Below are 25,583 nucleotides of genomic sequence, written 5' to 3' on the forward strand. Positions count from 1 at the left end.
AAGAGTTTGTAATTCTAAGGCTGAGGGATTATGGGAAGCTGTTAAGAGCATGTTTCCTCAGGAAGAGACCATCCCATTTCCAGCACCAACCCCACTCAGCAGTGGTAAAACCACCAGAAAAAAAATCACAATGGATGCTTTAAGATGAAGGATTTTCTTCTTAAGTTCCTAGCATCTGGTTACACCTCAGGATTGTGCTTATTTTTGGCAGCAAATTGCCTGCTTACACCTTATGATCAATAATTCCAACATAAATATTTGACATAAAACACCCTTGACAAAGTTTCAACTGTTGCAAAATACATAAAGTGATCTACAGCGCCGAGCTAAGATGCGGCAAACAGGAAGTGTAACTGAACTTGAATATTCCAGTGTTTGAGACAGGCTTAAAACAGCAGATATATTCAGAACAGCTTAGAGATCAAAATCCAAAAACCAAAAAAGTAACCCGGAGATTATTTGAATTATATTACTACGCCATTGTCTGCACTTCAATATCTTTGAAATTTTAATTAGAATGTCTATTAGTGTGACCATTTAAAACATGGTTCTTGTTGAGGACATTGAGTTTTGCAGTTCTGCGAGGTATAGGTTGAGCTGCAGAGTAACCAGTCATCTGGGTAGTCACAAAGCTCCTTTGCATCTTGTGTTCCAGGAACATGTGGTTCTGAGGAGGAAGGGCCAGACAAGCTCTAAGAGGAAACAAACCTTTGTTACTGATGACCAGTCAATTCACAGGACTTCCCCCACTTCCCCCCCAGCAACCACAATCTGCCCTTATTGGTACAGTGAACCCCACTGAGCAAGGCGTCACTGAATCAGTTTGATAAAGCTATTGGACAACATTTGCTAAATAATCTTCAGTGTGCTAAAAATTACACTGATAACCAATTTAAGATAGTCAGGCTTGCAGTGTGGCTCATTTGCATGTACTGGAAGCTATATATATTAATACACAGGGTCCTGTTCTTTGCAGACAGAAAGAACATGTACACACATTATGCCTGTTTCAACTGGACAAAATAAGTGACAGCCATTCGCTAACTCATTCCTCAGGGCAATGCCTTGACCAATCAGGATCAAGCTGTCTAGTTTAAATTTCAAACAATGCTTGGCAGTTAACTGCCAGTCACCATGACTGGTGCATCCTCCATGGTAACACCTCTACCAAAGTCCACTTGCCAACCAATCAGCATTCTCTTTACATAGAGTATAAACTGTCACTTATATTGGTATTCTTACAAAGTGTCCTGATGAGCACAAGATGAAAAGCTTCTACATGTCTCGTTTTTTAAGCAATACTCAATTCTGTACTACCAGAACAGCTATTTGAATAACTAGATTTTTCAAACACGCACCTCAGAATATTTTCAATGCAGGTCCTTTGCCTGAAAAGAGAGTTAATGACAGGACTTCCATCTGGCACCAATGGAGCTTTACACAGGTAGCTGAGGATTGAGAGGACACTGTGGAATGTTTGCATTTCTGGATCCAATTCAGTTTTGAATGTTATCCTTTGGCAAAGCTCAGTCAGGATCACAAGGTCCAGAATAAGAGGACTAGCCAGCAAGGAATCCTAAATAGGATGAGGTTTGAACACATTAAAGATTCCTTTAGTAGGCATTCAATAGTTTCAGTAAGCAATATACCTCAGAATGAGAAGCGATAAGATAGATCACCAACTTAGAGGAAGGAACAGGGTTTACTAACTGTGTATAAGTTGAAGCATATGCATAGACTGGTCTTGGAAACAAGTGCCATGGGACCATTTATGTCTAATGCAAACAGGCAAATAAAGCCTCTGTTTAACATTTCTTCCAAAATAAAAAAAGCAAAAAGGGTCAAAGGGACCATAAAGGATCAAAATTTTGTACTTTGAAATGGACGGTGAAAAAACTGAAAATCAGCAATTTAGAAGAGGTCACTGAACAGAGATTGTGCACATCCCACAATATTGAAGAGTCTGGTGAAAAGAGAGAGTGCTAGCTAGAATTGTTCTGAAAGGTGGCATGTTATATTCCATTCGAGAAAGGGGATCAGCAATAGACTTATGTCAGCTGTGGCTTAAGTTTCAGAGCATAACAGAATGAAGTTAGCTAATCCTACATTCCAATGTTCATCAGGGACATAAAGTAGGGGCAGCTCCACTTCACTAACTGAAAATGAGGGGAAGGGACTAAAAATATGTAGTCAACCCAGCAGATGTGACATATAGGATGTGATATTAAAGCTTGTGAAAAGTAAAGCATAAGCTATTAAAAGGAAACGTACTATAGTCAAAGATGACAGGCAAGGGCCAGAAAGCAAAGATAAAGAGCTGGTTTTTGCATTGGTAGAGTGTGGACCGAGGTATTTCTCCAAGGACCCATGTTGGAATCTCTTCATTATAAAAAGGATTGAACACAGGCAAGATCTTTACGGGGCCATGGCAAACCAAGAACATAGGAAGACAGATAGGTTAGTGCAGCAGGCATACAGGTAGGTTGATGCAAGATATATTGAAAAAAAATAGTGAAGGAGAGCATATTTAATATTAAGAGCTTAGAACAAAGATCAGAGGGTACAGATACAGGACATGCAATAAAAAGACAATTGAGCCTGGGTCTCATACAAAGGGGCACTAAACAAACGTGATATTGACTTTGTATTGATTCAAATACAGCAAGTGATTAGGAAAGCTAATAGAATGTTAACATTCATTGAAAGGAGAATAGAATATAAAAAGTAGGGAGGTTGTGCTTCAGTTGTACAGGGCACTAGTGAGACCACATGTGGAGTACTGTGTACACAATTTGTCACCTTATTTAAGGAAGGATGTAAATGTGTGTTGGAAGCAGTTCAGAGAAGTTTTACCAGACTAATTCCTAGATTGGGTAGGCTGTCTTATGAAGTAAAGTTGGACAGGTTAGGCTTCTATCCACTGGAGTTTAGAAGAGTGAAACACGACTTGATTGAAGATCCTGAAGGGCCTTCACGGAGTGGATGTGGAGAGGGTGTTCCCTCTTGAAGAATCTAGTACTGGGGTCACTGTTTAAAATAAAGGCTTGCCTATTTAAAACAGAATATGAGAGATTTTTTCTGAGGGTCATGAGTCTTTGGAACTCTCTTCCTGAAAAAGGCGGTTCATGCAGAGCCTTCAAATATTTTTAAAGGCAGAGATGGATAGATTCTTGGTAAACAAGGGGGTGATAGGTTATTGGGGTTGGGGGCGGGGGGGGGGAAGAAATGCAGATTTCTGGTTACTATCAGATCAGCCATGATCTTAAATGGTGGAGAGGCTCGAGGGGCTGAATGGCCTACTCCTGCTCCTTGTTTGTATGTTCATAATAAACTTGAAACTAGGTCCTTCCATTAGAGTCAGGAAACAAGAGCCATAGAAAAGGTGTGGCAAAATATAAATTTAATTGGGGCTACTGAAAAAACAGTTTAAAAGAGAGAAATCCAAGTATTAAAATTAGCAACAGTTTTCAGGGGAAAACCAAGGAGGATATATTCCCCTAGTTAGTGAAATGAGTAGCGGGCAGGAATGAGATTAGCATATACTGCAACAGCAAGTCACGATGGGCCAACTGACCTCCGTCCATTATCTCCTGTTATTTGCTATATTTTTTATGTAAAGAACTACATATTACCATTTTTGGAGGGTTTGTTAGCTAATAGAATGTGGCAGTTACTGAAGAGAATATAACGGTAACAGGCAGATAATGATGCACAAAAACAAATCAGCATTGTGTAATCATTGGAGCTATGTAGTGTATCGCAAACACTTTTCATTTTCCTTCCTCTCCCCTTAATGTGCACCCAATTTTGCTCCAAACCCATCTTAATACTTAATATTTACCCACAAACAGAACTGAAATTTGACATACCTCACAGGTGTTATGGAGGACAATGGTGTTAGTGCCACCCATCATAATTTCTGATGTATACTCATCCATTGCACGTTTGCTATCTCCAACATATGGAACATACTTAATTACAACCTAAGGAAAAGCACAAATTCATAGTATTTTAGAAAATGCAAAAGAAAGGGACATTTAGCCCATTGCAGCTCATTTCTCTACTAACAACTCTTCCAGCCTACTACTATTCTACCTGGTGGGTCATAGGATATGCAGCACAAACAGGCCATTCAGCCAAAACAATCCATGCCTGTGTTTATGCTCCACCCAAGCCTCCTCCTATCTTTCCTCATTCAAATCCATCATCATAACCCCTTATTCCCTTCTGCTTCACATGCTTGTCCAAATAGATCTAAACTACTCACTTCAACCATACCCTGGTTCACATTCTCATTATTCTTCGAGTAAAGAAGTTTCTTCTGAATTTCCTATTGGATTTCTTGGTGACCATCTGATATTGATGGCCTCTAGTTGTGCTCTTCCCCACAAGAGGAAACATCCTCTGTATCCACTATCATTCCTGACATTTAGGAAATTTCTTCTATCATTCCCAACATCTTTTAAATATTAAAAAAATCATATTTATGACCTTATACCCCAGTATTCAGTTTCACTATTCACAAAGTTTTCCCACTAGGTTAGAGATTGAAAATATACAAGGAGTCTCATTTAAACCCAACCCCGATACATCTGGATCTGTTCTCAGAGCTTTACTGAAGATGATTTCAAATGTTCTCCATTCCTGAAGCATAGTTCATGAGTAGCAGGTGGCCCTTTCCTTGCATATGAATAATGGTCACTTGGGCAAGTCTATTCAATGAACATCATTGGACTAAGGAGGACACCACAGCCACATATGATTCTGCCCACACCCATCCTGACAGGCAAACACCTGGAGTGGAGATAGTTATCAGGAACAGTGGCAGGTTCACCACTTAGTTCAGGGATGCAGAGGTCAACTGGAGCATCACTGGCCACAGGAAAACCTAACTGCAAAATAATAGCCCATACCCCAAAGAACCCAGATTAGGTAGTACTGTGATGAGGGTAAGGCAGCTAAAAAGAGAGACAAACACATGAAATACCCAGTGGAAATAAAAGCTTTGATACAAAAGATTGTTTTATACAGTAAATCAACCATAAAGCATTTCATGTAAAATTTTCAACTGAGCATAGTAAATGCAGATGGACAGGCTACATATAAACTATTTAGCCAGAAATGAACCATAATTGATCAGGGAAGGGCACAAAGAAAGGAAAAGGAGGACATCCCCTCTCCCCAGTACTTACACAATGATCTGGCATCTCAGATGGTTTATATAAAATGGGATTGGATTGAACCATGTCATCCACTACATTACTCTTTGAAATCTCCTTTGATCGGAACTGCTCTGGAGCAGACAGATTCTTCCCATCGTTATTGCCCAAGTGATTGTAACTGACGATTGAGACAGTCTGCAAAGAGAGGAAGAATATGCAGAGCACTGTCACTCATTTCTTTCAAGTTAATCAGTCAGCCTTTATTCTCAATCCTGAAATTAATGCTACTACAAATTCTTTGGGACTCTTTCCTCTACAAATCAATTGTTGCAAGCTGGACAGCACAAACTGGCTAGCAACCAAGTCAGTTTAAAAACTGGCTGAGAGCCATCTACTATTTTAAGCAGTATGTCATGCTAATAATGGAAACTACACATTAGACACCACACCATAAAGGGCCAGTATATATAAAGTAATTGGACAATTTAATTATAAACTTCAAGCTCCCAATGTCCTTAAAATAATTCCACTCAGCCGTACCAAGTCTCAGGACCAAATACACTCCTGTAATGACAGACTCGCATTGGCAGTTTTAAATTTTTACTAAAACTAGAAGCACAATATAAAAACTTGTTTTTAACCATGCTCTGTAATAACCAGGGCTCAAACCACTTATTTCTAGCAGCCAAGATTCCAGTATGAAATATTGCCAGTTGGCAACACCTAGATCCCTTTCTCCCACCATATTTTCATGAGAGGCTGACTTTTTTGGGACCGTTCTGTAAACCCAATTGTCATTCCACATATCATGGTCCATGAATCACAAGCAAGTCATATCATGCCTTCCCAGACTGCAAGTGCACACACTAAGTCACTGGATAGCAAACAAAAACTTGCCAATTGCTCCAGGCCAGGCAAGAGAAACGTGCAGTTCAATGCTCCAAACTTGTACTTGCCCAAGATCAATCAACCCAGTGCAAACAAGAGATCAGACCTAATACCTTCTGAAAACAGTGTGATTCCATAAATGCTTGACAAATACTGAACTCCAGTAATTGGCATGTGTATTGACACGATGGCAGAACACATTAGAGTTTCTCACCTTTAGCCCAGCGCTGACAAGGAAGTCTACAAGAACAGATTTGACCTTTGTCTGGCCAGATTTGAAGTCATCACCACCGATAAAAACCTTGTGTTTGATGGCAAGATCAACAACGCCCGGCACAAAAGTGTTCTGTGGAGATCCATTGATGTAGGCACAGCCCTCTAAAATGCTAGCCACAGCAAACATGGATGATGGTGATATCTCTCTTCCATACTGCAAGGAGAATTAAACCAAAGTGATGACAAATCTACACATTAGTATTTCACGCAGCAGGACAATGACAACTACACTTCACAGGTTCCAGAAACAGCTGGGTGACAGGATAGCCAAGAGCTAGAAATCAGTACCTCATTTGGACAGCACACATAACCCATTTAATCATTTATCTATTTGACAACTTGTTGTAAAGATGTGGCACATCACCTCAATTGTCTTCATAAGGTTTTCTGCTGTGTCATTTACACCAGGAGTGACATCACAAAAGCGCTCGGTATTTGCTGTCCACAAAACAATCACTTTGCCAACTCCACTCTTTGCTTTGAAGTCCCGGATGTCCTTTCTTATTTGCTCCACCTGGGAAGAGAAATACATTTTGCTCAAGGCATTATATTACCCAAAATTTTTGAAGGGCAGTTCTCATTAACAAAAGTTCCTCCCCTCCATGTCAAATCCTACATCCTCCCCCTTCCATTCTTTAAGCAGCAGATTTTGTATTTTAAATTCATTCACGGGATGTGGGCTTCACTGGCTGGGGTGGCATTTATCGCCCATCCCTAGTAGCCCTCGAGAAGGTGGTGGTGAACTGCCTTCTTACACCACATGGACTGCAGCAGTTCAAGTACACCTACAGGTCTGTTAGGGAGGGAGTTCCAGGGTTTTGACCCAGCGACAGTGAAGGAACGGCGATATATTTCCAAGTCAGGATGGTGAATGTTTGTGGATGTGGTGCCAATCAAGCAGACTGCTTTGTCCTGGATGGTGTCAAGCTTCTTGAGTATTATGGGAGCTGCACTCATCCAGGCCAAGTGGAGAGTATTCCATCACACTCCTAATGTCAAGGGCAGTCACTCTCACCTCACCTCTGGAGTTCAGCTCTTTTGTCCATGTTTCAACCAAGGCTATAATGGAGGTCAAGAACAGAGTGGCCCCAGCAGAACCCAAACTGGGTGTCAGTGAGCAGGTTATTGCTAAGCAAGTGCCACTTGATAGCATTATTGATGACTCGCTCCATTACTCTACTGATGATCAAGAGTAGACTGATGGGGCAGTAATTGACCGGGTTGGATTTGTACTGCTTTGTGTACAGGACATACCTGGGCAATTTTCCACATAGCAAGGTAGATGCCAGTGTTGTAGCTGTACTGAAACAGCTTGGCTAGGGGTGCAGCAAGTTCTGGAGAACAAGTCCTCAGTACTATTGCCAGAATATTGTCAGGCCCCATAACCTTTGCACTATCCAGTGTCTTCAGCTGTTTCTTGATATCACATGAATGAATCAAATTGGGTGAAAGCTGGCATCACTGATGCTGGAGACCTCTGGAGGTGGCTGAGATGGATCAACCACTCTGCACTTCTGGCTGAAGACTGTAGCAAATGCTTCAGCCTTATCTTTGGCACTGATGTGCTGGGCTCCCCCATCATTGAGGATGGAGATATTTGTGGAGCCTCCTCCTCCAGTGAGTTGTTTAATTGTCCACCACCATTCACGACTGAATGTAGCAGGGCTGCAAAACTTAGATCTGATTCATTGGTTGTGGAATTGCTTAGCTCTGTATGCCTTGCTGCTTATGCTGTTTGGCACACAAGTAGTCCCGTGTTATAGCTTCTGCAGGTTGACATCCCATTTTTTAGGTATGCCTGGTGCTGTTGCTCTTGGCATGCCCTCCTGCACTCTTCATTGAACCAGGGTTGATCCCATGGCTTGATGGTAGAGTGGGGGATATGCTGGGCCATGAGGTTGCAGATATAGTGTTCAACTAGAATTCTGCTGATGGCCGACAGCGCCTCATGGATGCCCAGTCTCAAGTTGCTAGATATGTTCTAAATCTATCCCATTTAGCAAGGTGGTAGTGCCACACAACATGGAGGGCATTCTCAATGTGAAGGTGGGACTTTGTCTCCACAAGGACTGTGTGGTGGTCATTCTTACTGATACTGTCATGGACAAATGCATCTGTGGCAGGCAGGTTAGTGAGGATCAGGTCAAGTAAGTTTTTCCCTCACCACCTGCTACAGATCCAGTCTAGCAGCTTTGTCCTTTAGGACTTTAGTAGCGGTGCTACTGAGCCACTCTTGCTAGCACATTGAAGTCCCCCATCCAGAGTACATTCTGCGCCCTTTCCACCCTCAGTGCTTCCTCCAAGCAATGTTCAACATGGAGGAGCACAAATTCATCAGCTGAGGGAGGGCAGTGTGTGGTAATTAGCAGGAGGTTTCCTTGCCCATGTTTGACCAGATGCCATGAGATTTCATGGGGTCCAGAGTTGATGTTGAAGACTTCCAGGGCAACTCCCTCCTGACTGTATACCACTGTGCTGCCATGTCTGCTGGTTGGACAGGACATAGGATGGTGATGGTGATGTCTGGAACATTATCTGTAAGGTATGATTCCGTGTAGATGACTATGTCAGGCTGCTGCTTGACTAGTCTGACAGCGCTCCAATTTTGGCACTAGCCCCCAGATGTTAGGAAGGAGGACACTGCAGCATCAACAGGGCTGAGTGTGCTGTTGTTTCTGGTGCCTAGGTTGAGGCCAGGTGGTCCATCCGGTTTCATTCCTTTTTTGTCTGCTCCTAGGGTATGGTTCAACAGACAATGGCCATTCCTCATTTGCACTTCTATAAGGCAGTGTGACTGAAGGGCAACACGGAAGTCAAAGTACACACACTCTTAGACACTGGATAGTAAACATGCCAGAAACATGGCTGAGCTTCCCTTTGCCTAGCCCAGGGACATCCAGGTCATATGCAGCACTGAATGGCACCCTGGTCCAGAGAATAGCCAACACTGGATCTTTTGTAAGAGATTACTATTCAAGAGAGAATACATTTTAAACAGAGCCAGGGTGCATGGTAAATGATTCCTTCCACTTGTCCCAGTGAAGTGCCCAGAACAATCTCTGGAACAGTGCAGCTCAGAGGATAAGTCCCTTGATCCAGCGCCAAACATTTCTGTACCTGCTCCTTTTTGGAACCTTGGATTACGTTATCTGCCCTGTCCTCCTGATTAGCTGCAATGAATTCTGGAATGTAAATTGAAGGTCGAGGATGGAACTTCTTCATGTGAGGCTTCAGCTGTTCCTGAAGCTGCCATTCAAGGACCTGAGCTCGCATCATAGCATCTGAGAGGTTCATTGAGGAGATATCCCAGCCTGGAAAACACAGGTCTCAAACTTACATCAAAATTCAGTAAGAAAAATGAAAAAAGTTGGATATGTAGCAGCTTTCACATTCTCAGATGTCAAGCACTACAGAGCCTATGAACTGCTTCTGAAACGTTGCAACTTAGGCAAATTCAGCAGTCAATTTGTAAATAAATATTCATGTTTACGTAATCTGTTTGATGGTGTTGGTAGATGTATAATTGCTGGCTAGGACTTTGAAGAACTGGTTTTAATAGTGCCCCATTTTACATTTGCCCACCTAAACACACAGATGGGCCTCATGCTAGAGTTTGATCTGAAAAACATCTCACCCAACACTACTTCCTCAGTACTGAACTGTTGTGTCGACCCAAATTTAAATGTACAGACCCTGGTTCAGCCCCATGACCAGATTTAGACGGGCATATACCACTCAGCAAAAGTGAAACAGATTTCTAATGCATCACACTGTCACTATAGCACTGATACCATTTGCAGTGAGCTAAACATGTCTGCTAGACAAAGTCAGGCCCATGTAGGCAGTAGGTAGCATCCATATCCACTAATGCAACTTCTGGTTTGCTTAGCAGTAAGAATATACTTCAAAGTTTCTCAGCAGAAATCTAAAAATATGTTACAGTTTCTATTTCGATTAAGTCACCCCAGCTCTTATCTAACAGAATTTGTACTGCCACCCCTGAAAAACCCATCAGATCCAATGGCTTCTGATAATGCCACCTAACAGCTAGCACGATACCTACCATCAAAAATAATGTCATTTGGATTCACTGTGGGCAGTAGATCCTTGAAGGGCACATAAACGTCACCAGCAGGACCAGTCCCCAGGCACACAGTGGAGGCTTGAAACAAGGATCCATAGTAATTAGCGACCTACACGTTTGGAGGATAAGGATGGAAAGGGAAAGCGAAAGGAAGCAAGCAAAAAAAAAAGTGGGGGGGGAAATAAAGTTAATCAAGTTCCAAAACATACATGGTAATAAAAGCAAAATGCTGGAAACCTGAAATAAAACAGGAAATGCTGGAAAAACTCAGGTCTGTATGACTCTTTTTCAGAGCTAAAGAGAAACAAACGGTATAAAATCCATCACATGTCTAAGAGGGGGTGGAGCAAAATAGAAGGTCAGGGATAGGTGGAAGCCATGGAGAAATTTGACAAAGAGGTCATGGACAGAGGACCCTTGTTCTGCTATTATCACATTATTAGATTACCTTTATGCCACTGTCAGCACCTTCTCTAGTCTTTAACATTCCCTTTGTCCTGTGACCATGACTTCTTTGTCAAATTTCTCCTTCGCTCCCATCTATCCCTGACCTTCTATTTTGCTCCACCTGCTCCACCCCCTCAAACAGTATAAAATACATCACATTTCTACTTCTCTTTAGCTCCGAAGAGTCATACAGACTCGAAGCATTAACAGTTTCTCTCTTCACAGATGCTGCCAGACCCCCTGAGTTTTTCCAGCATTTTGTTTTTATTTTTAAAACATACATCTGCACAAATCTCAATCAGGCAGAGAATGTGTGGTCAGAGGCAGGAGTAGTTGTACAGCACAGAACAGGCCACTTGCCCAACTACACACAAGCCTCCTCCTCTTGTAGAGGCAAGAAATGAGTAGAAGTTTAAAAGCTACATTTGGCACAATGGATTGTTACTGAATTGTATATTTTTTTAAATTCATTCACAGGATGTGGGCTTCACTGGCTGGGCCAGCATTTATTGTTCATCCCTAGTCACCCTCGAGGTGGTAGTGGTGAGCTGCCTTCTTGAACTGCTGCAGTCCATGTGGTGTAGGTACACACAGTATTGTTTGGAAGGGAGTTCCAGGATTTTGACCCAGCATCAGTGAAGGAACGGTGATATATTTCCAAGTCAGGATGTTGAGTGACTTGGAGGGGAACTTCCAGGTGATGATGTTCCCATCTATCTGCTGCCCTTGTCCTTCTAGATGGTAGTGGCAATGGGTTTGTAAGGTGCTGTCTAAGGAGCCTTGGTGAATTCCTACACAATTCTATTGTGTATTGCCAAGACTATGTAGTATAACATTCATATTGAATTTAAGATCATGAGAAATAGATCCCTGAAGGTAGCAGGAGAGGTAGATAAGGTGGTTAAGGTGGCACATAGGATACTTGCATTCTATGCTACTTGTATTCTATAACTCGGCTAATAAAGGCAAGAGCAGGGAGATTATGCTGGAACTGTATAAAACGCTGGTAAGGCCACAACTGGAGTGCTGCGTGCAGTTTTGGTCATCACATTATAGGAAGGATGTGATTGCACTGGAGAGGGTGCAGAGGGGGTTTACCAGGATGCTGCCTGGGTTGGAGGGTCTGAGCTGTGAGGAAAGATTGGATAAGCTGGGGTTGTTTTCCTTGGAGCAACGAAGCTTGAGAGGGGACCTGACAGAGGCGTATAAGAATATGACGGACATAGATAGGGTGGATAGGAAGGCACTTTTTTCACTAGTAGGGGGGTCAATAATCAGGGGGCATAAATTTAAGGCTAAGAGGGGAGTTGAGGAGAAATGTTTTCACACAGAGGATGGTGGGAGTGTGGAACTCACTGCCTGAAAGGGTGCGAGTCAGAAACTCTTGTAGCATTTAAGAAGTATTTAGATATTCACTTGCGTTGCCATAGGCTCCAGGGCTATGGGCCAAGGGCTGCAAAATGGGATTAGTGTAGTCAGATCTTTGCTGACTGGTGCAGACATGGGCCGAATGGCCTCCTTCTGTGCTGTAGATGTCTATGAGTCAATATAAGGGTAGTAATTCAGCCTTCTTTCAGGGGAGATTCTTTGCTCGCCATGTTTAATGTGTTGGCTTTTGAAATAAAAGTTCAACAAGCCTGGTGGTATTTCACTAGTAGCCATATGCAAAATCTTCACAGGGTATTGAATGAGATGGACGAACATGAACACAAGAAATAATAACATAACTCAGCGAGTCTGCTCCTCCAAATACAATTATGGCTGACCTTCAGCTCCACTGTCCCACCTGTTTCTCATGTCCCAGATTCACAGATACTAAGAATCTGTCTATCTCAGCCTTAGATATATTTGGATGATCAAGTATCCACTGCTATCTGGGGTAGGGAATTCCAAAGATTCAAACCCCTTTGAGTGAAAGAAATTCTCCTTGTCTCAGTCCTAAATGATAGATCCCTTATCCAGAGACTGTGCCTGTGTTCGAGACTCCCCCAGTCAGGGAAAAACAACCTTTTAGTGCCTACTCCTTCAACCCCCTTCAGAATCTTGTGTTTCAGCAAAATCACCTTGCATTCTTCTAAACTCCAGAGAATATAGACCCAATCAGCCTCACATTATAGGACAACCCTCTCATCTCATTCTCCTATTTGTTGTTGTGCTGCCTCCAATGCAAGTATACCCTTCCTTAAATATGGAGACGAAAGCCATACAGTATTTTAGTTGTGGTCTCATCAAAGCCCTGTACAACTATAGCAAGAATTTCTTATTCTTATACTTTAATTCCCTTGTAATGAAGGCCACCATGCCACTGGCCTTTATTAATTGCATGCTGTACCTCATGCTAACTTTTTTTTTTGGTGTTCCTTGCACAACTGCACCCAAGTCTCCAAATATCAACATTTAGAAGTTCAACATCTTTTAAAATATATTCTACTTTTTTATTCTTACAAAGTGAAAGACCTCACACTTTCCACCACTTAATTAACCTGGCTACATCTCTTTGCAGCCCGTGCATCCTCTTCCCAGCTTGTACTGCTGACAATACAAAGCTATGTGGAAAACCTGGATACATTACTCTCCACCTCTTTTTCATTTATATATAGTGTAATTAACTGAGGCCCCAGCGCTAATTCTTGCAGCTTAGTACAGACTGCCAACTTGAAAAGGGCCTGTTTATCCCTGTTCCACTTCCTGTCCATTAACCATTCCTCCATCCCTGTTAAAGCATTACCCCCAACTCCATGAGCTCTTATCTTGCGTATTAACCTTTTGTGTGGTACCTTATTGAATGCCTTTTTGCAAATCCAAGGATATTACATCAACTGCTTCCCCTTTATCTCCCTGTTATATCTTCAAAAGCTATAAATTTGTAAAATTATGTCGACTTGTCTGATCATACAGTGACAGGTAATTTAATCCTTTCCCACCTGATCTCCATAATACAGTCTCCTGCAGGGATCACTACACATGAAGAACCAGATCTTTGTCAGACTTTCTGCTGTCTATCCAGAGAAGTATTGTAGTAGCCAGCTGCTTCTCTGGTTCACCTCAGCACAGATCAAGATCAGATCATCTGGTAATGTAGCTTAGTGTTATACCAGATGGCACTTTTACCTACTAAGTCATTTGGGTTTTTTTTAAAAAAAGATTTAAACATCAAAATAGACACAAACCTATTTAGAGCATAAATAGAACAGACTCCCAAATACTACCTGTTGTGTCAAAAATCTACGTAAGAACACAGGTGCAGTCTGCTCATTCTATCACTGCTTACTAATTTAGGATCTCAGGAACTCTAGTCTACTGAGGAACATTTAAATGTATTAAGGTTCTCCCAATACTTTCTATCCCTCTAATATCTATCTACATCCTTGGAAGAATAAGCAACAAAACCAAGTGGGGTAAGAAACAACCAACCTTCTCTCCTGTTTTGGTCATCCAGGAAAGTCCCAACTTGTTGGCAAGAACTGCTGCAGTAACCGTTGTTCCATTGTTACCACCCCATCCAACCAGCATCACACCAAGTTTTGGCACCTTTCTCTCTGTGCGGAAGGTGAATTTGGTAGAACACGGTTTTACCTGGTCAGAGCCCAACACAAAGAGATCAGTTAAAACAAACCCAAACCATCATTTACCTCAAGGCATCACCAGGGGAGTAACAGACTTGCCAACTGGCTTTGGGTTGAAATTCAGAGTTAACTTTTGCTCCACCTGGAGACAGTTCAACTCTAAAAGGCTCAACGAAGTTGATACAGCAACTATATGCAAGCTTCGTCCACTATCTGCTCATCTGAGCAACAAAAGTGCAACCTTGGTTGAAAGATAAATACAATACCATGCAGGGTAAAACAAACCCAGGTAGCATTGTAAACATATGAAGTAAGATGGAAGGGAATTCCAGATAACATTACACCAAGGTGCTCTGAAGGGATGCAAAAAACCCATTTAAAAAAACTCGTTCCACATTTTCATGGAAGGAGGGGATAGAATGATCTATAAACAATCCCAGTTTAACATTATACACATGCACAATACTGGTGAACCCCAAAGGACAAAGCTAAATATTGTAAATTAGAGTGCCTACCAAGCCCATCTAACTTCACGCACACTGCGCACTTTGAAGATAGAAAGTCAATGCAATCAAGCAATTGCTCTAGTAATGCATATTCGTCTGATAAGACCACTCATTAAACTGCTCCCTATTAGTGCTTAAAAACTAGAAATATTGCAGAAAAAATCTCACCCATTGCTACCATAACATAGTCAGACACGCGTTTATGATCCTGTCACCTTAACGTTCGGGATCGAATTGCTTTACTTTACCTAGAAATGTCACAAGCAGCATTAACCACAACAGGACAGGTGCTTAATAAGTCAAACCAGCCATATGTAAAAAGGAAAACAGAACACTGAACCACCATTTGGTTTGCAGAACCATTATGCAAAGAAACACTGGCGTAAAAACACCCAAGTTGCTCCACGTGGCTTTTCACTGCTGACCACCTATTTTGAATGGATCCAAGCCATCAAATCCCCAAAAAGAATAGCTTCTGTTCAACTGAATGCTCATGAAAAGGAAGCAGAATTCAGTCTTTCTTCAAACTGCAAAAATCTTCATTGCATCTTTACTAGATAGGCCAATACATGTAAATTTAAAGTAAGTTGCTGATCAAGAATTCCCTTGCTTGTATGGGGAAAATGAGATAGAAAGCAAGGCAACATGTGATCCACATGTTATGGGAGGAAGCAATCCTGCCACCCCCCAAGGGAAGTAATTTCATATACACAACTTAACTTCCTCAGGTCTGACATATCATACACACCCAATTGGCAGATGCCCATTAGACACTTAGGGTTGTGTTTCAAACAGGCTATTGACATGCCATCGAAGCAAGTAAAAATAAAATAGGCTCCAAGGAGGCACTACCTGGATGACTAATTATATGTTTACCAAAAGGGAAATAACTGCTTTTATCTCAGGCATTCCTCAAAAAAGCTGGCCTAAAGTGAACGGCAGTGTTAGGATATTTAATTCCGTTTTTCCAGTGTATATTTACGTTTACGAATGGGAGGACTCAGTGGAGCAGAAACATCCACAGTATGTACAACAGTTCAGTTAAAACAAATATATAAACTGCAGAGTGACATCTTGAACTATTATTTTCAGAATACAAATAGTAGTTTGGTAGTACAGAACTTGAATATTGCTGAAAAAGAGGCATGTCTAAGCTTTTTGTCTTGCACTCATCAGGACACTTGCAAGAATACTAATAAGGGGAAAATAATTTATACTGTATGTGAAGAGAGTGCTGATTGGTTGGCAAGTGGCATTGCCATGGAGGATGCACCAGTGATGGTGACTGACAGTTAACTGCCAAGCATTGTTTGAAACTTAAACCAGGCAGCTTGACCCCGATTGCGGACTCATTCCTCAGGGCACTGCCTTGACCAATCAAGGTCAGGCTGCCTGGTTTAAATTTCAAACAACACTTGGCAGTTAACTGTCAGTCACCATCACTGGTGCATCCTCCATGGCAAACCAGTTACCAACCAGCATTCTCTTCTAGTATAAATTGTTTTCCCCTATATTGGTATTCTTGAGGTGTCCTGACGAGTGCAAGACAAAAAGCTTAGACATGTCTCTTTTCTCAGTAAGATTCATTTTCAGAATAGTTTAAACTATCACAAGTCAAGCATTTTTTGCTGATTTTCTGTAATTAAAATTTGCGATAACTCAACTTTCAATTCTAGCCAAGAACCAATAGTTTGGAGGTCTTGTGGCATAGTGGGTGGTGTCCTGCCTCAGTCAGAAGCTCCATGTTCGAGTCCTACCCCAGGACTTGATGACCAAGGAAGGTATGTTCATAGTGTGACCAAACAGGTTGATCATTAACCTGCAAACCCTTCCAACACATGCCAATGGCAGGCATTAAGAGTGGAAGAGATTCCTGGTCAGCCACATGATGGAAAGAATGTTGGAGCCTCTACCATCACTATGCATAGCTCCAGACTACAATATGCAACTCAGATTCAGTGATCTGTAACATCAACAGTTTAGCAGCACCATATTCTCCACCTTGAGTAGACAGGAGTATGGGGTGGGAACCTGTGCTATACCATGATAAAACAGCATGGTCAATCTTATGGTTGACTACTCCCCTCACATAACTCAGAGGATTGTAAATTGGGGATCATAGGGAGATGCAGGTCTGTTTACAGAGTGCAAAAAATTAGGACATTAGGAAGGAAACCAGAATTTTGACAGCCTTATTCAAGACTGTGCAACAAAGAAAACTCCTTCTGCACAACATCACATCTTTCCCAGGTAAAGGGAGCAGGATCAACAAATTCTTCAATTTTTTTCTGCCCATGCATGATCTGGTCTCTGTTTAAATCTTCTATAATGGTGGAGATCAGAAATCTACTTCAAGGATAAGCAGCCATAAACCATTTCTTTAAATACTTTAGGGGGAAGAAAATTACAGGGCTATGAGGAAAGAACAGGGGAAGGGAGTGCTAGTTGGATGGTTCTTTCAAAATGCTGGCACAGTATGATGTGGTAAATCATCTCCTATGCTGTAGGGTTCCAAAACAGCACGCTGCAAATTCAAACCTCTAGCATAGTAATACTTAATGCCCTCACCCACAACAGTGGATTTCCAGACAATTCTTCCACTTGAGAGCACCAGGATCACACTGAAAAAGAAAAGTGTATCTGATCCTCAAACTAATATCAGCATTGTCAGTGATATCAAGAGACAAACAGATACATCCATGTCACATTCTTTATGATGTATTCTTAGTCAGGTTTTAGGTGCTGTAAACAAATTACAATAATTTGATATTGATGAGGCAATGTTTTTGCAGAATGTAGCTCCTCCACCCCATCTACAGATGGGTCTTTCTAAACTCTTTTCCTATGTAAGCAATAGAAAACAAACTTATTTTTGTTGCAAAATATCACCAATACAGTAACACTTTTCATCCAGAGCACAAGTAATTTTTAAAATGCGAATTTTGTCTCCTACTTTTAATGGGGCACAGTTCCAGATTGTAATTTTCCAGTGCCTCACCCAAGTGAGGATGTTTAGTGTTCAAACTGCATAAATAAGCAGTCAGGATATTCAACCTTGGAACATCACAATGGAGCTTCATTCAATCTTTATCCAGCATTCAAATAAGTGTGCCTGCCAGCAAGGTCAATAGACATGTTCAGGAGTGGTAAACCTGACTAACTTCACTTTCCTTTAACCTAAAAAAGTAATCCTTATTTCCAGAATAAAAACTGAAGGGAGCAAAGAGGTTCCAGCTTAATGTTAGTAAAAATATATTATAAGCTGCCTCATATCTCCAATCCTTTCTGTTTATGTTCACAGCAAGACCACCACCACCACCATCCTCTGTAGCATGAGAAAATAAATAAGGAAATGAGCAAGAAAAAGGCTGTCAGGCAGATTTCAGATTTTACAGGATTGGGATGGAAAGAGCAAAGATTGGACAACAGAGGTTACCAAAAACTATTGTAAAGGCTGGGCTTGTTTTCATTTGGGCGAGGGTGGAAAGGAAGGGCAAAACAGGCAATATATGCATGTGACCACAAACAGTCCAGTTTTACTGCCAAAAAAAAAAATCAAAAAGCAACAAATGCTCTCTGAAAATTAATTGTACCAGAGTGAGACTTAGTTGTTCAATCATAGGTCCCTTTAAAGTCCCACATAACCAAGTCTCATCATCACATGCTGTGCTTTGGGTTGTTATTGAGTCTAGTCTCATGCGCATGAGGTGGAATCTGGCACTTAATAAATCTTGCACAATACTGGTTCTTCCCAGCATCAGAATATATTCTATGATCCTGGCAACAGTATTAAACATTTAAATTTTCACAACTCTAGAAGTTTTAGTTACTAACTAAATCTTGTATACAATAGACCCACATTGTCATGCTTGCTTACCTTTCTGCCATTATTAATTTAGCAGCAATTAGTCAGAAAACAAGGCTGCTTACCTTAATTGATCCATTGTCTTCATAGACACGTGTAGTCTGGTAGGAATATACTGCCTCAATGAAATCCTTGGTGTAGGTCACATCTGGACTCTCAATGGTAAACTTCTCACCCATCTTGAACTGTAGTAGAGGGCTGGGGGGCACCTAAAAAAAGAGGCACTTCATGAGGGTTCTTGGGAAAGAGAAAACAAAAAAGGGCAAAACAACATTTAACAGCAGAAACTGGTATGTGGCACCAACACCACCCAGTTTGCTGCTTTAAAGTTCATACTGGGATCAGCTCCTTTTAAGTTATTAAACATTTCTGAGAAGTAGTCATAAACAAGTGAATGTCATGCAAAACAGGAATCTAGGTAGTGGTATCCTATCAGCTCAGTACAGAGCCCCTGCTGGTTTTGAAGTATTTAATCTTGGGCTCACTCAAGCATGCAAGATATCAGCCACTACAGTCAGAAGTCTCCTGATTTAGAGTTAAAATTAGACTTGCCCTACATTTTTCCCAAGCAGCTGGCTAGAAGAGCAGAATAGGAGATCTGCAAGCTGATCACCTGCCTGTCCACTAGCTTAGAGTGTAGCCCTGTAAGACTTGTTAGAGAGAGAAATAAAGAAAATGTTTTCCAGACCTTCCATTTTCCTCATGATCGTCACTCCTTGTTCAGACCATTCAAATTTTCTGCTCTTTCATTCCTGGAGCCATGTCTCTGCACCAGTCTTTTTAAAAATGAGATTTAGTTTTATTGTACACTTGTGTGCGCAAGCAGAAGCCCATCCAGAGTCCCAGCGAAGTCTTTAGTTTAACTCAGTTTTAAGCAGCACACATTATTTAACAACTCAAGTGCTGTTAATGTGCTACTGTTCTCCTCAGACAGCGTCTGAGCTGCATGGTAAATTCAGCAAAGGTAAGGTGTGATACACTTAGTCACACAAGTGTTCGGTTATGCTTATCTAGACACCTGTAAAGCTCTGCATAGAGGGCACTGAAAGGCCATTGTTTAGTGTAAATATAATATGGAGGTACACTAAAGATCAGCGGTTTTGAAGGTTTTAAAAGTTCTTAGCTCGGCCATCCAGTTTTTTGGATTCTGTTGAGCTACTTACCATTTACATGATTGTTTATGAATTTTGCACATCTCCCTAGGTTATGCATACAAACACATGACAATGACCATCCAATGAATGTGTTATGGTTAAAAATTGAAGTTATGCACATCACTGGCTCTTCACACCATGCAAATGTATGGGGAGATAAAAAGAGTGTTACTCAGTCATGCTGCTCAGGCCATTGCAGTCACAAGGTTCACACTGGAACAAGATCCAGCACCAGCAAATCTGTAAAACATTGGGAGCATCTATGCAGTAAGGCAACTGTTCAAAAGTTATATAGAATCTTGTTAATAATAAGATTGGAAGGTAGCTTAGTCTATCAACACACAGCAATACAATGTTGACAGCTTGCACCTATATTCATTCATGAGTTCACGGGTAACTCGTCCTGATAGGAGGTGGACATTTCCTCAGGGCACTGCAGAAAGTAAGAATCAGCTTTAGCATTAGCAGTAACATTTGAAATTTCTCAGCAACTCCAAAATAGCAACAGATATCTTAAAATAGAATCTCTGTCAGGAAATTGTTTGGCAGAAGAATGGGGGTAAATAATCTCAAGGGGGAATCTAAAGGATCACTGGACAAAAATTGGCTGCCATTAGTAACAACAACTCAAAAAGTACTCTGACTGTAAAGCACTTCTGAACGTTGCAAGGTTGTGAAAAGCACTATCTAAACATAATTCTCTCTTTTGGGGCAGGGTCAGATATAAACAAATTTTTAACCTCCAATTTACATTTTAGAAATTCCTACAGATGCAACTCAGGTGAACTATTCAGCACCTGAATCCTGTTCCACTATTCAGTTAGTTAGATGATGGCTGATCTGGTGAGGAAGATGGTGGCCTTCATATGGCCCAATCTATTAAGTGAGTAAACACACATAATGCCATTGAACTGCAACAAAATGTTGATTAATGATCTCCCAGTCTTCAGAGCAACAACTCAAACAACCATAACAGCTGATTCAGGGATGAGCAACATGCTAGATAAGTCCTGGAACTCAGACCTTCCTGAGTGAAGAGCAATTGCCTCACAAAAATGTTGAGGCCGTACAATACTGATATCTTCATGTTCCAAGAAGCTACATCTCCAATCACCAAAATACAAGTTGTTACCATACCCATGGATATGACCTCAACTGGCCAAATGTCACCTAAATAATGGCCTGGCCATATTGTGAAGAACACCAGATTTCTACCGCTCTCTCTTTTCTTCCCCCTCAAAACTAGAGGCTGTCGATAAAAGATAGTCACCAAGAAATCAAACAGGGAGTTCAGGAGAAACTTCTTTAGGCAGAGTGGTAGTTCCACATTCTCACCAGAGAATGAAGAGGTCTTGTTACCATGCTGCTAAAAGGATATCAAGGCACTGGAGAAAGTGCAAAGATTCATAAGGATGGTACCAGAACTGAGGTTAGAACAGTCAGGAAAGGCAGAACAAGCTGGAATTCTGTTCTGTGGAAAAGAGAAGGTTGAGGTGTGATCTGATAGAGGTCTTTAAAATTATGAAGGGGTTTAACAGGCTACATATAGAGATGTTTCCATTTGTGAGGGAGAGAGAGACCAGAACTAGATGCTATAAATAGATTTATTAGTAACTATCTAAGAGAATTTAGGAGAAACTTCTTTACCCAGAGTGTGGTAAGAATGTGGAATGCTTGAGGTGAATAGCACAGATAGTGTATATACGTTTAAAGGGAAGCTAGATAAACACATGTGGGAGACAGGAATAAGGATTATGTTTATAGAGTTAAGAGGAGGAAATACAAAAATAGGAAGAGCAGTATAAATGCCAGCATGGACTGTTGGGCCAAAGAGCCAGTTTTGAGCTATTCATCCTATGTAAGACTGGAATGGAATTTGAACCCAGCAAACCCTTCAACATTTTAATTACCTCAACTACATCATTCCTCAACCTTCAGAACTCAGGTGAATTTATGACCTAACCACAATCGTATCCTTCAAGACAAGCAAGACTTGCATTTCCCTAGCACTTTTTACAATCATCAGACGTTTATCAAAGTACTTCACAGCCAAAGACAACTAGTCATGGTTGCAATGTGAGAGAAAAGGCAGCCAATTTGCTGTTTGTGGGAGTTTGCCAAGTGCAATGTAATAATAATCAGATAATCTGCTTTTGTTAATACTGATTAAAGGATAAATATTGGCCAGGGCACCAGGGATAACTCCCCTCCCCCTTCAAAACAGTGCAATGGCATCTTGTACATACACCCAAATAGGCAGATGGGGCCTCAGTTTAACATGTCATCCAAAAGACAGCGCCTCTGACAGTGTAGCACTCCCACGGTATCCGCTAGAGTTTTGAAGAACAAGGTGTGACCGCACCGAAACCTACAAAATACTTAAAGGGATAGGCAGTGTTGATGAGGTAAGATATTTCTCCTGGTTGGGGAGTTTAGAACCAGGTGGACACAAGTTCAAAATAAGAGGGAAGCCACTTAGGACAAAGAGGAGAATGTTTTTACTCAAGAGGGTTGTGAATCTTTGGGATTCTCTACCCCAGAGGGCTGTGGAAGCTCAGTCATTGAGCATGTTTAAAGCAGAGACTGACAGATTTCTAAATGCCGATGACAAAGGGAGATGGGGGAAAAGGCATTGAAGTGGATGATCAGCCATATTGACGGTGAAGCAGGCTCCTCCTTGCAGAGCCTCAGCCTGGAGTTTCGTACTCAAGTGAAATTTACGCCCCTCCCCCCCGCCCCCGACCCCGCCCCCGACCCCGCCCCCGATGAGGGGCAACACCCACTGAGCCAGGCCAGGCCAGGCCCCGCCCCTCCCCAGGGCCGCGCGCTCAGGCGCGGCTTTCGATTTGAACTGTCGAGCCGTTAACAGTCGCCCTGCGCCGGTGCTGACTGACTGACCGGCACCACGCTGCCAATCGGGAAGCGCCAGGTCCGGGGGATCGGGATCGGGATCGGGATCGCCCCCGCGAGCCGAATCGTTCTCGCATCGGGAGCACGCCGCTTTACCCTCAACCTCAAAAGACCTGTCAAGAGGTTTCCCCTTCAGGGAAACTTCCTCTCTAGCACCGTGACCGTCTCCGGCTCGGTTATTACCGGTTCTGTATCTCTGCCGTCTGTCCCGCGAATTCTTGGATTTCCTCGGCGTCTCCGTTTCCCGGTTCCTGCCCGCTCCGAGCCTGACTGCCTCCCCCTGAGTGTGCACGCGCCGCGCCGCGCCGCACCTTAATATTGAAGCGTGGACACTCGGTTGCACAGTTACCATTGGACCAATCAGCGTTGTCGCTACTGGGGAGGGGCGGAGCCCGAGCCCCACTTAAAGGGGCCCAGTGACCTTACACCTAAAAGCTAATCCAGCTCAACCCAGCGGGAAAAAAAAGCCAAGTAAACAAGCTTTTATTGGAGGAACGGAATTAGTTGTATTTTTCCAAGGCCGACCTCAATGCGTGCAACCTGATCCAGCAAAACCTGGTAAAACTTATTAAACAGGTTTATCTGAGGATATTTACTTTATAACTAGCCAAAGATGCAAAGGGAAAAACAGAACATTCTGGAAACACTGTAAGTTTCCATCAACTCTTTTACTTGAGTGCAATAAAATGTCATCAATAAGAACATTAGAAAAGGAGTAGGAGGTTATATGGCTCCTTGAGCCTGTTACACCATTCAACAAGACCATGGCTGATCCTATCTTGGCCTCAAATCCACTTTTTTTTTTGCCTACTTCCCAGAAACGTTGAGTCCCCTATACTTCAAGAATCTGTCTATCTCAGTCTTGAATACATTCAATGATTCTCTCCCACAGCTCTCTGAGGAAGAGAATTCCACCGCCTCATCTCCATCTTAAATGGTTATTTTGAAACTTTGTTGTAATTATGGTTTTATTTAGTGTGTCATGTACCTTTATGAATAATACTTGTCAGGAGAGATCACACGATCTGTAGTAACCAATAGGAGAGTAGCGTGGGCCTCAGCAGTCAGTGTAGAGTTGGAATTGAAAGCATATGTATGGTTGTTGCTGAGCAAATTGTAAATAAACTTAATGTTTCCACCCAAGAAGTGTCTGCTGATCAACTCTATCACTAATAGTACAACCTGGCCACCCGACAACAAACTGGCAATGAAGCTAAAAGAGGATTGAACAGAAGAAATCAAGTTAAAAAGAAATTGGCACTGTGCCTCGCCCAGTGATTGTAAGTAGCAAGCTCCGTTAGAATTGAAGAAGTTATCCCCTCTCAAAATGCCACAATTTGGAAGAATTGAACCTTTTGAACCTGCCACAGACGATTTGGTCTCAATACATAGAACGTCTCATGTTTTTTCAAGTGAGCAAGATTACGGGGGAAGACAAGAGGCGAACGATCCTCTTGAGTATTTGTGGGAGCAAAACCTATGGTTTGATTTGAAGTTTGACGGCACCCAGTGCCCCAGGTTTGAAAAATTTCGATGAATTGGTGGACCTCGTGAAGGGTCACATTCAACCCAAACCTTCAATCATGATGCAAAGGTTCAGGTTTAATTTGCGAAATAGAGCCCCGGGTGAGACAATTGTGTGCTACATGGCAAATTTGAAGCAGCTAATGGAACATTGTGAGTTCGGTACAATTCTGTACAACATGCTCAGAGACCATTTAGTGTGTGGTGTGAAAGAGGACACTATTCAACAAAGATTATTGTCTGAAGTGAATCTAGATTTCAAGAAGGAGCTAGAGATAGCGCTGGCCATGGAAAGCGCAGTAAGAGATTCAAAAGCAATACAGGGTGTGCAAAATGGCGCCATCCTCTAGATCGGGCAGGAAACCTCATCCGAAAGTGGTGCAAAAAAGCAAGACTCTGCTGAGAAACAGGAAGCAGCCCTCACTAGCCAAAGCATAAAGAAAAATAACTTGGCAGCGAAATCAAAGAATTATTTTAATAGAAGTGGAAACAAGCAGTCTTTTAGCGATTGACAGTTTAAAAAAATCGAATGTTACTATTGTCACAGAAATGGACATACGAGGCAGTACAAGGAAAGATTCAAGCAGGGTTGTTAACAAAAGAAGAAGCCCAATGAAATCTACAATGTAGAAGAGCCTGAAACAACAAATTCAGACGTTTACTCATTGTTTAATCTGAAAGTTGGAAAGACAGAACCAATATTTGTCACAGTGAAAGTAAATGGCAAACCTGTTAGAATGGAAGTGGACATGGGAGCTTCCACTACAGTAATTGGGGAACATACCTTCAGATATCTGAATAATGGTGAACATCAATTAAGTTTGGAAGAAACAGCTGCCAATCTAAAAACATATACGGGTGAAGATATTCAAGTAAAAGGCATAAGAAAGTAACTGTCCATTATGGAAACCAATTGGCAAAGCTACCAGTGGTGGTATTGGGAGGCAGAGGACCAAGCCTTCTAGGATGAAATTGGCTAAGGGAAATCAACCTTGATTGGCTACTGAGATTCCAAAAGTGGAAGTGTTCCTATTTTGAAAAAGGAGTGTGTAAAGATCCAACAACCTGAAGAAATGCAGGCCGTCTTAAGCCAAACCCTGGAAGAACAGCAAAAGAGACTCAAAGAGACCCTACTTGATGACACAGTTCGAGACAAGGTGAGCAACCTCCGAAGGGAAAAAAGGAAACCTGTTGAAAGACC

At 41.8% G+C, this 25,583-nt stretch overlaps 1 protein-coding gene across 5 annotated transcripts; it reads right to left on the minus strand.

Annotated features, from left to right (window-relative positions):
• Positions 1-138: 138 nt before the first annotated feature.
• Positions 139-23,159, minus strand: LOC144689055 (inositol-3-phosphate synthase 1-A-like). 5 transcript variants are annotated; one of them, XM_078556196.1, is made up of 13 exons: positions 23,042-23,130; positions 20,121-20,188; positions 19,483-19,570; positions 18,860-19,003; positions 14,272-14,433; positions 10,390-10,519; positions 9,444-9,637; positions 6,691-6,840; positions 6,265-6,480; positions 5,193-5,357; positions 3,870-3,983; positions 1,359-1,576; positions 139-692 (listed from the first exon to the last, which is right to left on the minus strand). In XM_078556196.1, exons 4-13 carry the CDS (start codon positions 18,971-18,973, stop codon positions 509-511), a joined length of 1,647 nt encoding a protein of 548 aa, XP_078412322.1. In that variant the 5' UTR covers positions 18,974-19,003; positions 19,483-19,570; positions 20,121-20,188; positions 23,042-23,130; the 3' UTR covers positions 139-508. The 5 variants fall into 5 exon arrangements, with proteins under 5 accessions (XP_078412322.1, XP_078412323.1, XP_078412321.1 ...); XM_078556197.1 differs by lacking the exon at positions 20,121-20,188 and having other exon boundaries at positions 23,042-23,148; XM_078556195.1 differs by lacking the exons at positions 19,483-19,570; positions 20,121-20,188 and having other exon boundaries at positions 23,042-23,159.
• Positions 23,160-25,583: the final 2,424 nt, after the last annotated feature.

This window comes from Cetorhinus maximus, chromosome 13 (assembly GCF_964194155.1).
Source record: "Cetorhinus maximus chromosome 13, sCetMax3.hap1.1, whole genome shotgun sequence".
NCBI classification, from domain to species: Eukaryota; Metazoa; Chordata; class Chondrichthyes; order Lamniformes; family Cetorhinidae; genus Cetorhinus; species Cetorhinus maximus.

What these genes read in the sequence shown, in the direction of transcription:
- LOC144689055 (XM_078556195.1), bottom strand. Translation starts at nt 18,973, where the DNA reads ATGGGTGAGAAGTTTACCATTGAGAGTCCAGATGTGACCTACACCAAG. An exon ending in ACCTTATGAAGACAATTGAG is followed by an intron (nt 6,481 to 6,690) that starts GTGATGTGCCAC and finishes TTCTCCTTGCAG; the next exon opens with TATGGAAGAGAGATATCACC. An exon ending in CTGAGATGCCAGATCATTGT is followed by an intron (nt 3,984 to 5,192) that starts GTAAGTACTGGG and finishes GCTTTTCCTTAG; the next exon opens with GTTGTAATTAAGTATGTTCC.